The sequence below is a fragment of the Grus americana genome, chromosome 1, assembly GCF_028858705.1.
Source record: "Grus americana isolate bGruAme1 chromosome 1, bGruAme1.mat, whole genome shotgun sequence".
Taxonomy (NCBI): Eukaryota; Metazoa; Chordata; class Aves; order Gruiformes; family Gruidae; genus Grus; species Grus americana.
The window spans coordinates 41,108,331-41,120,645 of NC_072852.1; the positions used below are offsets into that span (position 1 = coordinate 41,108,331).

A 12,315-nucleotide genomic window follows, 5' to 3' on the forward strand; every position below is an offset into this window, starting at 1 on the left:
CACTGGAATTGGAAGGTAACAGCTGCCTAGTGATGCAAAATCTTTGCCTTCTGTTTGCATTAAGTATCAATCCCATTCAAGTTAAAGGGTGGATGAACTTGTCATTTGACTGAGCTTCTAGACTCATCTCAGTAATGCTAAAGAGAAAAGACTGTCTTGAATGTCATTCTCTAGATCCCTACCAGAAATACAGTGATAAGAGTTAAGGAGAAAATTACTTCTTTTCATGCCCTGATTGCTTCTGCTCAGTCAGGTTTCCTTATTTTAGATCTGCCTTGCTTATTTCTAATCTTCTGGGCTTCATATTGATTAATAATTGAATCATTCCTTGTGATCTACAACATCTGATGTATTTGGCTTATCAAAATCTATGTGTGTGGTTCTGCTTTCTTTTGTTTGCTACTCCATTCAGTCCGGCAAATTTTCAACTCAGTGCAAAAATGCGTGGTGAGTCGAGGCAGGTTTGAAGCTCTATCATTATAGATCAAACATAATTGGAATTTGGAGATGCACTCTTCATGCTAACTAAAGCATTAAAGGTCAGTGTAGTCATGAAAAAAAAAAAATTGATTAGTTTTCTTCCTAGGAAAGGAAAAACCCACAGAACATTTGCATTTTGCGATCAGAATCGCTGCCTTTTATGGACAGGTAGACTCAAGTTCTGTAGGTTCTGCAGAACATTCAGAGAGCCTCTGACCTTTACATTATTTGCAGAGCAGAATGAAGCATTGAAGGGGAAGTGCCTGGCAGCCCCTCATTCACAGCCCTTCTTTTCTTTTAAAGTGCTACTCCTGTTTCCCTCCACTATAAGGGTAGAGTGTCAAGAATAAAATAAAAGGAAAAATCTGGGAAAAAGGCATTCTTTTTAAAAAACAACCTGAAGTGGCTCCAAGTTGTATCTACTCACATTAATGAGCTTCGCACAGAGTGGGTTTTTTCCACGTTGGTATAAAAGACTTAGAAATAGGCAGCACTCTGAGCCTTTGTGCAGAGCGGTTGGTTGAAACGTATAACAAAATTGCTTTCAATTGCTAAACGTTTGAGAAAATAGTTGTCAATTTTTATAGTTTCAAAGGAAGGCAAGTTACAGCACTTTTAAGATTGGTTAGTTTACTCAGTGAAGCTATGACTTTTTTGTCCTATGACTTTGTGTCTTCTTTCATTCTGCAAGCCTAACGTCCCTTTCCTGTCTGCCGTATTACCATTCTCCTCACCTGCTCCTCTTCTGTGCCAACACCCAGTTTTTAAGGCTACCTGTTACTTAACCACCACTGAGAATGTGTCTGCAATTTCCCAGCATTCAATATGCAAACCCCAACCCAGAACTCCAATATATACCCTTTTTTAAACAATCTAGGTGGTTTTAAAACAAATCCCTTCTATGAAACCAAATGGAAGCCTGCGTGGGTGGGGAGATATTGGGAAAAAGGGGGGGAGGGCGGTGGAGGTGCCTCCTATACATGCTCTTGCAAAAGCATGACTTGCATATAATCAGTGCATGCCTGAAAATAAGTTTCTTTTGATTTAACCATCAAAATGTTTTGCCTAAGTCCACTGTGTGCAGTGTGCTTTCCTGACTGTGTGCTTAATGTTCCCCTGCAGACATCTCCATAACAATAGAATCTACTCCCTGGGAAAGAAATGCTTTGATGGGCTCCACAGCCTAGAGACTTTGTGAGTTGACCTCTTATTTGTTTCCCTTTTTTTTTCAGTGTTTGCATTAATATTCTGAAAGAATAAAAATAGCGTAAAAGCCAAATGTGGGTTTTGGCTTGCCTAATTGCTACAGGATCTAAGTGATGGTTTACAATGACTCTATGTAGCAGATCCTATTTTTTACTATAAAATCAGTTTGCCTTTTTAATAAGCATTGTCAATTGATAAATTGTTTGAAGGACAGTTGAAAACTGTACTGAGCATTGAAAAAAAAGTGGCTATTCATGAACAGTTACGTTAGCCTAGTTTAGTACTATGTATTCGTCTTGTTTAATCAATAAAGCTGATTGATAGCTAGATTGGGTAATTATCACAATGAAAATCTTTAACAGTAAGAAACTGTCTTGCCATAGAGAAGGGCTATAAAATTAGATGGTTTTATTTTTTTATTGTTGGAAAAAGCAAAAGTGCCAGGTAGCCAAATTATACTTCTGTTTTACAAGGGGGGAAGAGGAATGTTTCAGTTGTATCCAAGTTTTTGTATTTAAAGAGCTCTGATAAAGAATAGCACTGGTAAAGTTTTTTACCATAGTTCTGTTCAGATAAATTCAAATTTTCTTCAGTTCCCTAGCAAAAAATAATTCTACAGAAGAACGCCAAACAGGAACACAGTGCTGATGGGGAACACAGTGCTGATAACGCAAAGTATTTTGCTACAGAGTAATCAAATAAATATGTTGTCTGCTAGAGTAGACCACAGACCCAAAAAATGCTACAGGGACAGTAAAACCTTGCATATCCTTCCCCCTGGGACCTGCCAGAATCAGCTGCATCATTTTTAGACATTTTGGATATTTCACCCAAGCAGGACTGAGGCTAAAAGGCCTGTTATGAGGTACAAGTAAACAGAGTTTCAAACATGAGTAATGCTAGTCTAAAGGTGACTATTTGTTTTCTCATCCACAGAACTATGTATTGCCCGCTTTCATGTGTCCTTAAGATCAGAAAGCAAGAGGTTTTGGGCTTTGTTATTTTTTTATCACTAGTTTTGATTACATTGATCCCTTGGCACTGCATTGCAATTTTATAATTTTGACTTTTAGCCGGCTGTGAGTTGAGAGGAAGTCCCTTAGTGTAGCACCGGAAAGGGGGATGGGAAAGGGAGAAGGAAAATGTAATCATTTGTTTTGTTTTTTTAAGTGAGATTCACATGGCACTTGGTCAAAAATGGGGAAAAAGAGAACAATGGAATAAGTAATTGCAAACCCAGTCCCAGCCACCTGGCATGAGAGAGATGAAAACATAGAGGACAGTCATGAACCTGGGAATAAGTGTAGGTGCAGCCACTTCACTGCAACAGGAGAATGTAGCGCTTGCCTCGAGCACAGTAATTGCATACTGTGTAGACCAGTTTCCAGATAGTTTCAAGATAATCTAAAGAGATCTCAGTGTAAATGATGGACGCCAGCTTTAAGATCATTTGTTTGCATCGACACATAGGCCTGGAAATCACATATCACTGGAGGGCAAAACCAAACCGTACATGCCTGTAATCTCTTTTTGTCAATAAGCAGGAGAGAGAGATTTGCAAGCAGGAAGGAAAGCCTTGTTGAATTCAGACAGCAGTTTCCTGCCTGCATTACTTCAGCCTGATACTATTTCAATTTCAATCTATTGTAAACTGTGATTTGTGTTTTGCCTGTTCAGAAAGGCTTTTGCTCAAGTTTTTCAGACTATATTCTTCACAAAGCAGTGCCAGAGAGCATCACAGTCAACTGGCATGTCTCAGTTTTAGTTTCAAGTGTCTCCTGAATCCTGAAGGATGCACATGTCACACTGGGGGCAGAAGCAGGCTTATAGTCCATTCAGCCTACCAGAATTAAGTCTAATTACCGCTACAGTGTGAGCAGTTCTTAAAGCAGGAGTCACTACCCTAGCTAAACTACTGTTTTTACAATTTGTGTGGTTAGAAACATTCTCCATATGAATATTGACAAATCTTAAAATTAATGGCACAGTTAATAGTAACGTTGAACTTACTGTATGTTTTCCCACTTGTTTTAGCCAGAGGAAGATTTCCCCCAATGATTTTTACCCTCCAAACTCCAGTATCTCTTATTTTTACCACTTAACAATTGGGAAAAATCTCTTCAGAGATTTTTTATCAGAAAAAAAAAAAAGATAGACTAATACAACTAGACAGTGAGTCAGAGGCAAATGAAACCTTTATAGTGAGATGTGTTAGCCATGTAAAATGCAGCTCACCATAAAAATTTGTTGAATATTTTGTTTGAAGGATTTTTTTTTTCTGGTTAATATTTTCAGGTAATGAAAAGGATGGGCAATTTACAAAACAGCAAATCCCTTAGTAGTATCTGAATCTACTTATCTATCTTTATTGCAGAATAGCTAAGATATAACTAAAAATAGGATGCTGATAAAAAAACCAGGAATGATAATGTGCCCTAAATAGAGTTTGTTGGAAAACATCCATACACTTTTGAGGATTTCCTGGCTTTTGGCTGTATGTATTTATTCAATGCATGGGAGATGATATTTCATTACAAATGCCAACAATTCTATGTTATCCATTATGCAGTGCATAACCTAAATAATAAAATATATTTTCACACAGAGATTTAAATTACAACAGTCTGGATGAGTTCCCCACTGCTATCAGGACACTAACAAACCTAAAAGAACTGTAAGTACCGAGCTCATATTAAGAAGGAGGATGTTTTGTCTAGTGTGTGATTATTTTTTTTAATGCTGGTGATTTTATCAGTAATCCTTAAAAACTGATATCCTGGGAAAAACTAATAAACATGTCAACATGCATAAAACATCATTTTCAACATTCAGTTTAGAGCATTCAAGTTATGACAACTTTTACTTTTACACTGCATTGTGCAGTGGGGTTTTCCAGGAACTTCATCCTTGGAATACAGTAAATAATAAACACAATTGATTCACTTGAGTCCTAAACACAACAGTTGCATTTTGCAAACAACCCAATATATCACAGTCTTCTAGTCTAAGAAAAGGTATGGCCATCTAATTAGTCCATCAGTTTTAAATGTATTCTTCCTTCCCTTGCCCCATTAAATTAAAGCAGTTTCTTTTCAATATGAATAGTCCTTTGTAGTGCTGTAAATAAAACACTTCTGGATGCACAGATGTAGTTTGCATTTTAAAAAATCAACCATGAAAAGAAACTAGCCAAGTTTATTGTAAGAAACAGCTGTATTATAAAAAGTGAATGAAATTACATTCACACATCATGCACACAATGTACACATCAATGCATATGTTCAGAATTCTTCCTATTTGAATTAGTTACCATGTTGCTGGTACCATCAGCATAGATTTTGGAAAAAAACCTAGGTAATCATGTACTAGTTGGCCATGGTCGAACCCCTGCTACCTCACAAACTGATCCTAAAGCCACTTTCAGTAGCTACCTGGGATTTTTTTTCCAAAGCAGGGATGCCCAGGCAGTGTTGACTGCAGCTCAGCACCTCCCGTGCTGGCAGAGAGTGCTGCTCTGGAGGAGGGACTGGGGCTATGGGGTTCTCAGCCCAACTGTTCTCAGCTGCTGTTATGTCATCTGTCAGCTAAAATAATTGGTATGAAACCAGTGGCCTCAAAGGATTGCCTTTTTGCTGACCTCTAGAGTCAGTAGCCAAACATGGATAACCCAGGTTTGCAGTAAATGCACCTTGTCCAGTCCAGCAAACTGCCTGATGTGCTTGAGATTACTTACTGGCCCTGAAGGACTTCACCTCTAAGTATCAAACTTGTTGTTTCAGATAAGGTCCTAGGTGCAAGAAATCTTTGGAGTGTGAAATTGCAACCTGACGTCCCAAATCCAGCATAGACCATGATACCATGTGCTTCAGTGCTTTGTTTGGGCCCTGGAAGCTGATCTCATACTCGCGATGTGTCTCTCACGAGCCTGTGCACACCACGCCGTTCTCACCCAAGTGGGAGCCCCGGCCCACAGGCGTTCAGCTCATTGCAGGGCCACCTTAGGAAGGGTGCTTCTGGGTGGGACCTCATTTCTCTCTCAGAATTTGTGTCTGGGATGAAAACACAGACTATGGCTTTTTCTCTACAGCTTGGAGGTATCCGAGGCAGCCAGTCAGAGCTGGAGATCTGCTGGCAAGTGGCCAGCGAGTCAAGGCCATATCTGCTTGATGCTACAGGGACACCATTGTCCCAGATGCTCTGCACCTCAAGGTCTCAGCTGTAGGAGTAGTTATATGGGTATAGCTGTTAGCCAAAGTTGGTGCATACGTAATGTTTTCCAGACTGGATTTTGAAGATACCTTTGAAGCATTTTTCCCAGTGTGGCCTTACTAGAGTCTTTTTACCCAGGGGTGCAGATAGATTTTACTGCTCTTTTGTTCAGTATGTGAACTGACGGGCCATAAAGCGCCTTCAGTTCAGACAGGGTGTATCACTCGGGTACAGCGCCCCGGGACGCAGGCTGCAGCCGTGAGCGCACCCTCTTCCGACCAGCTCAGATGTGCTTCAGGCTCTTCTGTGCAGAACTGCTCTGGAGTCTGCTCCTGGCTGATGAGGGGGCTGCTTCCTCACCCTGACTCAAGTCAGAATGGTGACGAGGGGCCAGATACTGCCCTGGGAAGCAGTCATGGCATTTCCTTAGCTTTTCTGCCAAGAAGGAGTCCCATGCCATACAGCCACAAAACCGGTCTGTTTACTGGTTCTAGATTAAATGGGATCCCTATACTGCTTAGAGTCTGCATCTGCATGGGTGCAGTTTTTATTGCATGCGAAAGAACTCAGGATTTAGAGCCTTGCTCTGTAGCTCATCAGCAGTAGCACGATGCCTGAACAAGTAAAACCAATAATGTGGGACCTGTTCAAGTAATGGCCAAGTGTGCTTGCCTCAGTGAACAATCTGAGGCTTTCTAAATGCATAAATTTAAGCTGGGAAGCCTTTTTCATACCCGACTGAACTAATGGGAGTTTCCCACACAAATCATCATTGTTCTTTTGAAATCTTAGTTGTTTCTTTTGTTTTTCACAATGGAGAATTACTCATATGAATAAAATCCAGTAATTAATGATGAGGCAAAGATCTGGCCCTCCATCCAGCAGGCACATCTACATTGGATAGTTTGTTCATGTCCACATTTAAAATATTTCAACAAAAAGGTGGTTGTGGGAGGCTCAACATATTACAATATAATGAATAAAATCGTCTACTTGATAAACTTGTGCAATCCATTACTATCCCAGCAAAAGAAATAGTTGCAGTTTAACAAGTACAGGGGGAAATACAGATACACTACTTTATTGTTATTTATTTAATTATTAATATTTAACTATTAATGCTGTTAGTTCATATGTGTGTGTATGTGTATGTGTGTAAATTTACATTACCTCTATATACATACAGACATAGATTCATAGATACATGACAGACAGCTACAAAGCAGTTTCCTACTGAGGGCATCCAAATTTTAAAATATCCTTTTACAGTTTACTTTATCTGAATGGGTTTGTTCATTCAGAAAAGTGCAGAATTCCAGCTATTTCATCGCTTTTCTTTTCTTTTGCTTTTTTTCACTTCTGTCTTATTCCAGAAAACAAGGTCATACATTTACATACAAACAAAAAAGAATGATGTTTTGCATTGTGAATACAGATCGTGCCTTCACTTTTTTATTCTTACTGTGTAAACCATTTTTCCTTTTGTAGGGGATTTCATAGCAATAACATCAAGTCAATACCTGAGCGTGCATTTGTGGGTAATCCATCACTTATTACAATGTAAGTAATAATAGTCTTTTCAATGGCTCTTCTTGTTAGAGAACGTGGAACTAAGTCTTGTATTTGTAGCTAATTGTCAAATAGGTCTCCTTGTCAGCGTACTGTGTAGCACATCATTACAAAAGCAAACAAGTTCATATCTTTCCAACTTTGTGGAAAGAATGGCAGTTTGCATGCCCTGTTTAAGGGAAGCGAGTAGTGGTTTCTGGCCTTTGACCTTCTATTTGAACTACTTTTTCTAAGCCTCAGCATTCTTGGCAATGTAGAAGCTAGCAAAAATTACTCTTGATGGATTCCAGGCTAAGTTTCCATTGTCTTACATGAGAATGCATTTAATGAGCAAACCTCAAAATAAGAAATTGTAAATGTAAGAAAAATAGTGACTCATCTTGAGCAATATAATTCTATGAGCAAAAGCAGCATGGCTTCAAAAGTGCAAGGGAACCTCTTCTGAGCATGTGAAGTTCTGACTTCTTCACCTGCTAACCTTAAATTTGTCTCACTCAGGTCATAACAAAGTTCTTCATATTTGGATTTCTATCTTTGCAAACCTGGGAGAAAGAGGGAATATTTTGCTGACTGTTTTCTGGCTTTAAAACCAAGAAAACAATGACTACTTTAATATTCAAAATGTGAAATATGGTTGATGGATATAGATTAATGGGTGAGAAAAGCCCAGAGATGCACCTCTGCTACTACCAGAGGTGCACAGTCTGTGATTCATCATAGAGAGTTTACTCATTTGCTTATAGTATAATCATGTAATGTATTTAGAATCTTTTAAAATAGTTTTCATAAAATGTCTTTTTATCCTCTTTTTGCAGACGTTTTTATGATAACCCTATCCAGCTTGTTGGAAAATCTGCTTTTCAACACTTACCAGAACTCAGAACTCTGTATGTATTTACTTTTTTATGTTAATTGTCTTTATATATTGCAATATTAGAGTTGTCCCACACTTCCCTCACCACAGTTGTATTGAAATAATGTTTTTAATTCTAGAACTTTAAATGGTGCCTCACAAATAACAGAGTTTCCTGATCTGACAGGGACTACAAGTCTGGAGAGTTTGTAAGTGCTAGAGAAGTATTTTTGCTTTGTTTTATTTTTTTGCATACTGACTTATTCTAAAGAATGTCCTAAAATATACTTGTTTTACAATCTTTAAAAAGTAGTCTTTTTTTGTCTTTTTTTTTTTTCCTATAAATACTTTCAACAGGACACTCACAGGAGCACAGATCACCTCCCTCCCCAAATCAGCTTGTGACCAGTTACCTAATCTCCAAGTGCTGTACGTTTCAGTAAGATTATTAACATTACATTAATGCAAGAAATTAATGGACAAATTAAATCATTATGATTTCAAAATTATCCAATTACTGCTATTTATGTGTATCACATTACTTCTTAGGAATTCAGCTCAGGGAGCGGGCCCCTGTGTTACTCAAAAAGTTCACCACCCACTTATCAGTCAGGATTTCCCATACGTTGCGGAAAAAGATAATTACTTTGCATATTTTTAGGAAGGGGTAAAACGGTTCTTTATTTTGTTTAAAAACCAACAGAGCTACCTTATTTTCATTCATTCTGTCTCTTCTACTGTAGTCTGGGTTTTTTTCCCTCACTGAGGCAGATAATTCAGTGAAGTGAATGGAAAATATAACTGAGTAAGGAGTGCAATTTTGAGTCCTTGTTATGTTCTTCTTTTAGTTTCTTTTCCAACCAGACATAACTAGCTGACTGAAATTTTAATAGACTATTCCTTGGCATAGTCTGGGCATAGTTTTTGTACTAAATATCCAATATTATTTTAGCTTGGAAATTTCCTTGGAGTTTGCTTAATCACTAACGAAAGTAATCATTGTGTCTGCTTCTTTGAGAATGAGCCAACAGCACTTTCCTCTATGTATTACATCACTAGGAATGTATTTGGTATTACTTCTCTGGCCAACATTGAAATAGCACTAATTATAACACATTATTTGAATACCAGCATGGATGTCATGAACATTTCCAGAAAAAATTAAGTTTTAGTTGATGGACTCAATATAATCATTTCCAGAATGATAAAAGACAGAAAAAGAGTCTGTTGCCAGAAGAAAGTCTGCACACAGACTTAAGTTTAAATATGTTCTGTATTATTCAAAACCAATAAATAATCTCAAAACAGAAGGCAAATAAATACTATAGTAATTAATAACTTGTACAGTTTATAGTAGAGTAGGATTGTCCATTGGAAATTCACTTTTTTTATTTTTGAGTATCACCCTGTATTATTAGAGCTGAAATTTAAAAGGGTGGGGAACCAATTTGACAACAATTTCGTGTACTCTTGAGTACATGAAAGAGTTGCTCTTTCCCCATTCCCATCGGATTGGAACGAGCCTGCCAAGCCCACATTTAGGTTTGTACCTTAGTATTGCCATGAAGTATAACGGTGCGCTCAACCCCACGAGTTATTTGGAGACTGTGATCTGGAAGGGGCTTCCTGGCTTAGACACGTGCCCAGACACTACAAGCGCAAACACTGCTTTGAAAGAGAATTTGTGCATCCTACCTAGCCACCAATACTTCCAAACATGGATTAATGTACACGGAGGCTTCCTGGGTGTCTGCGCACCCGCGGTAAAGGTCCCAGCAGTCCTCGAGAGACTACCCGCAGCACGGTTGTGCATCTCAACACAGGGACCAAAACCACTTGCCCTCTGCTGCTGCAAAGAGCCTCATGTATTAACAAAAAGTGGAGGGAAAAAATCCTTAAAAATAAACAAGTGAAATATTTCCTGGAGCTCTAACAGAAGCTGAGGGGAGAAGAGTTTCAGTTTTGCGTTGTATTTTGGGGTTTTTTCCGAGTGTGAAGAGCGAGTGTATGTATGAAATTGAAGCTGATAACATGATTTTAAGAAGACCTAAGTCACAAATCTGGGCATGACAGAATAGCCAAAGTCCACCAGACATACCAAACATCTTTTACCTTGGCCTAAAAGCCTCCAACTCACTTGAATTCTCCTCTGTCATGTCTGATTTGGACCACTGAGTACCTGTGAAAAATACAAACCCAGAGGCTGTAATCTTCCCTGCTGTAACAAAAATTATACGTACATTGATGCTAGCCTTCATGCATAGTAAAAGCAGAGTGGAATACCTTAAAAACATGCACGGTCATTACTTGCACCACTTCCACAAATCAAATATAGAATATTCTAAATGCCTCTGTTGGAATAGTAACAGTGAAAATAAAATTTTACCAAGGAAGTACATGGGTGGAGATGAACCAGTTTTAAAGAATTTGAAACAGGACTGAAAAGAGATTACTCTTTTACATGATAATATTGGATAACTGGAAAAGGACATATTTCCTAATTATAGACATAAGCTTTTTTCTATATTCTTTTCACTAGCAAATTTCCCATTCAGTTTTCCCTGAGCAAGATGTATATATAGGATGAGACTGTTGGGTGGTGGGGGTGGGTGTGTGGTTCCTTTTTTTTTTTCCCCTCCAATTTCTGCAAATTGCCTGGGCTTGGTTTTGATTAGTTATGTTATACTATAAATCAGTCCAGATGTTTCAGTTATTTTGTAATTTGTTGAGTTTTGGCTCAAGTCTTTTTAAGGTTTTTTTCCTCCATGTAGTGATTGATTTCAAAATTAGTTCCAATATTTTGTTTAACCACTTCCCTCAGTTATAAGATAACAGTCTAAAGATCAGAGGCAATACTGCTTAATTAAAAGTGTAGAATGGAAAGCTGATTAAACTTCATTGTGATTATTACCAGAAAAATACAGGATCTTCTCTGAAAAAATATGAATATATATATTTAGTAGATTATTTTAAATGGTTTAAATATTTGTCAGAATTGAAACATGATGAATATGAAGTCTGTGATGCAAATCCAGTATTCCCTATGAGCAGATGACCAATATCGTTACTGTAAAATACTCAGAAGTCTACACTTCAGGCAGGAAATCTTCAGACAATGCAAGGAATTTGCAAACATAGGATTCGGAGTAAATACATATTGCCTTTTCCTCTCCTCTCTCCTTCTCAGTTAGAAATGAAAATCTGACAGATGAGAGATGGTAACTGAGTTTGCACATTTCTATTCTTCTGTGAGTGTAGAGAAAAAGAAGTTGTTATAAATTGAGCATGAAGGTGACAATGAAAGATCTTTGATGTTAATCTTTTTATTTTTCTTGTGTATTACAGGGATCTGTCCTATAACCTGCTGGAAGATTTACCCTGTTTTACTGCATGTAAAAAACTCCAAAAAATGTAAGCGCCAAACTATCCTAAAAAATCTAAACAGAGGCATCTATATACAAATTTGTTTGAGCATTATTAACTTGGTTATTGCTGGCCAATTTGACATATCCAAAATACATACCCTTATAGTATATTGAAGTGGATAATAAACACAGTCTAAAACACCCCGAAGTGTCCTTTGAAACTGAGGAGATTCTTACTGCTTTTTCAGTGACTTGCATCACAATGAAATCGGTGAAATCAAAGCGGACACATTTCGGCAGCTGGCTGCTCTTCGGTCTCTGTGAGTACGGCCCTAGCAGCCATTCACCCGGGTTCTCAAAAACATGGGCTATACACCGTCCGCTCACTGTCTGCCCCAAAACATGCCTGTTTCTGTTTTTCTTAGATATTTCACCCATTAGGTTATAACTGTGAAAGCAGAACGAACACTGTGAAGTTTAGCGTCTGCGACAATGAATTTGAAGATGTAAACTTAGAGCTATAAAACCTGTTACTTCTAAACTTTTCGCAGTTGGACTAGATGATCATTGGGGGTCCCTCCAACTGAACCGTTCTGTTCTATTCTACTCTCTCTATTGAGAGACACTGAGCCA

At 38.1% G+C, this 12,315-nt stretch overlaps 1 protein-coding gene across 5 annotated transcripts in view; it reads left to right on the forward strand.

The window, feature by feature from the left end:
* Positions 1 to 12,315, forward strand: part of LGR5 (leucine rich repeat containing G protein-coupled receptor 5) — a 94,057-nt gene that overhangs the window by 66,441 nt on the left and 15,301 nt on the right. For all 5 annotated transcript variants that reach the window (XM_054812998.1, XM_054812995.1, XM_054812997.1 and 2 more), the window contains 8 exons: positions 1,603 to 1,674; positions 4,292 to 4,360; positions 7,384 to 7,455; positions 8,280 to 8,351; positions 8,458 to 8,526; positions 8,675 to 8,746; positions 11,663 to 11,728; positions 11,931 to 12,002. In XM_054812998.1, the coding sequence (XP_054668973.1) occupies positions 1,603 to 1,674; positions 4,292 to 4,360; positions 7,384 to 7,455; positions 8,280 to 8,351; positions 8,458 to 8,526; positions 8,675 to 8,746; positions 11,663 to 11,728; positions 11,931 to 12,002 (564 nt within the window). The remainder of the gene's footprint in view (positions 1 to 1,602; positions 1,675 to 4,291; positions 4,361 to 7,383; positions 7,456 to 8,279; positions 8,352 to 8,457; positions 8,527 to 8,674; positions 8,747 to 11,662; positions 11,729 to 11,930; positions 12,003 to 12,315) is intronic.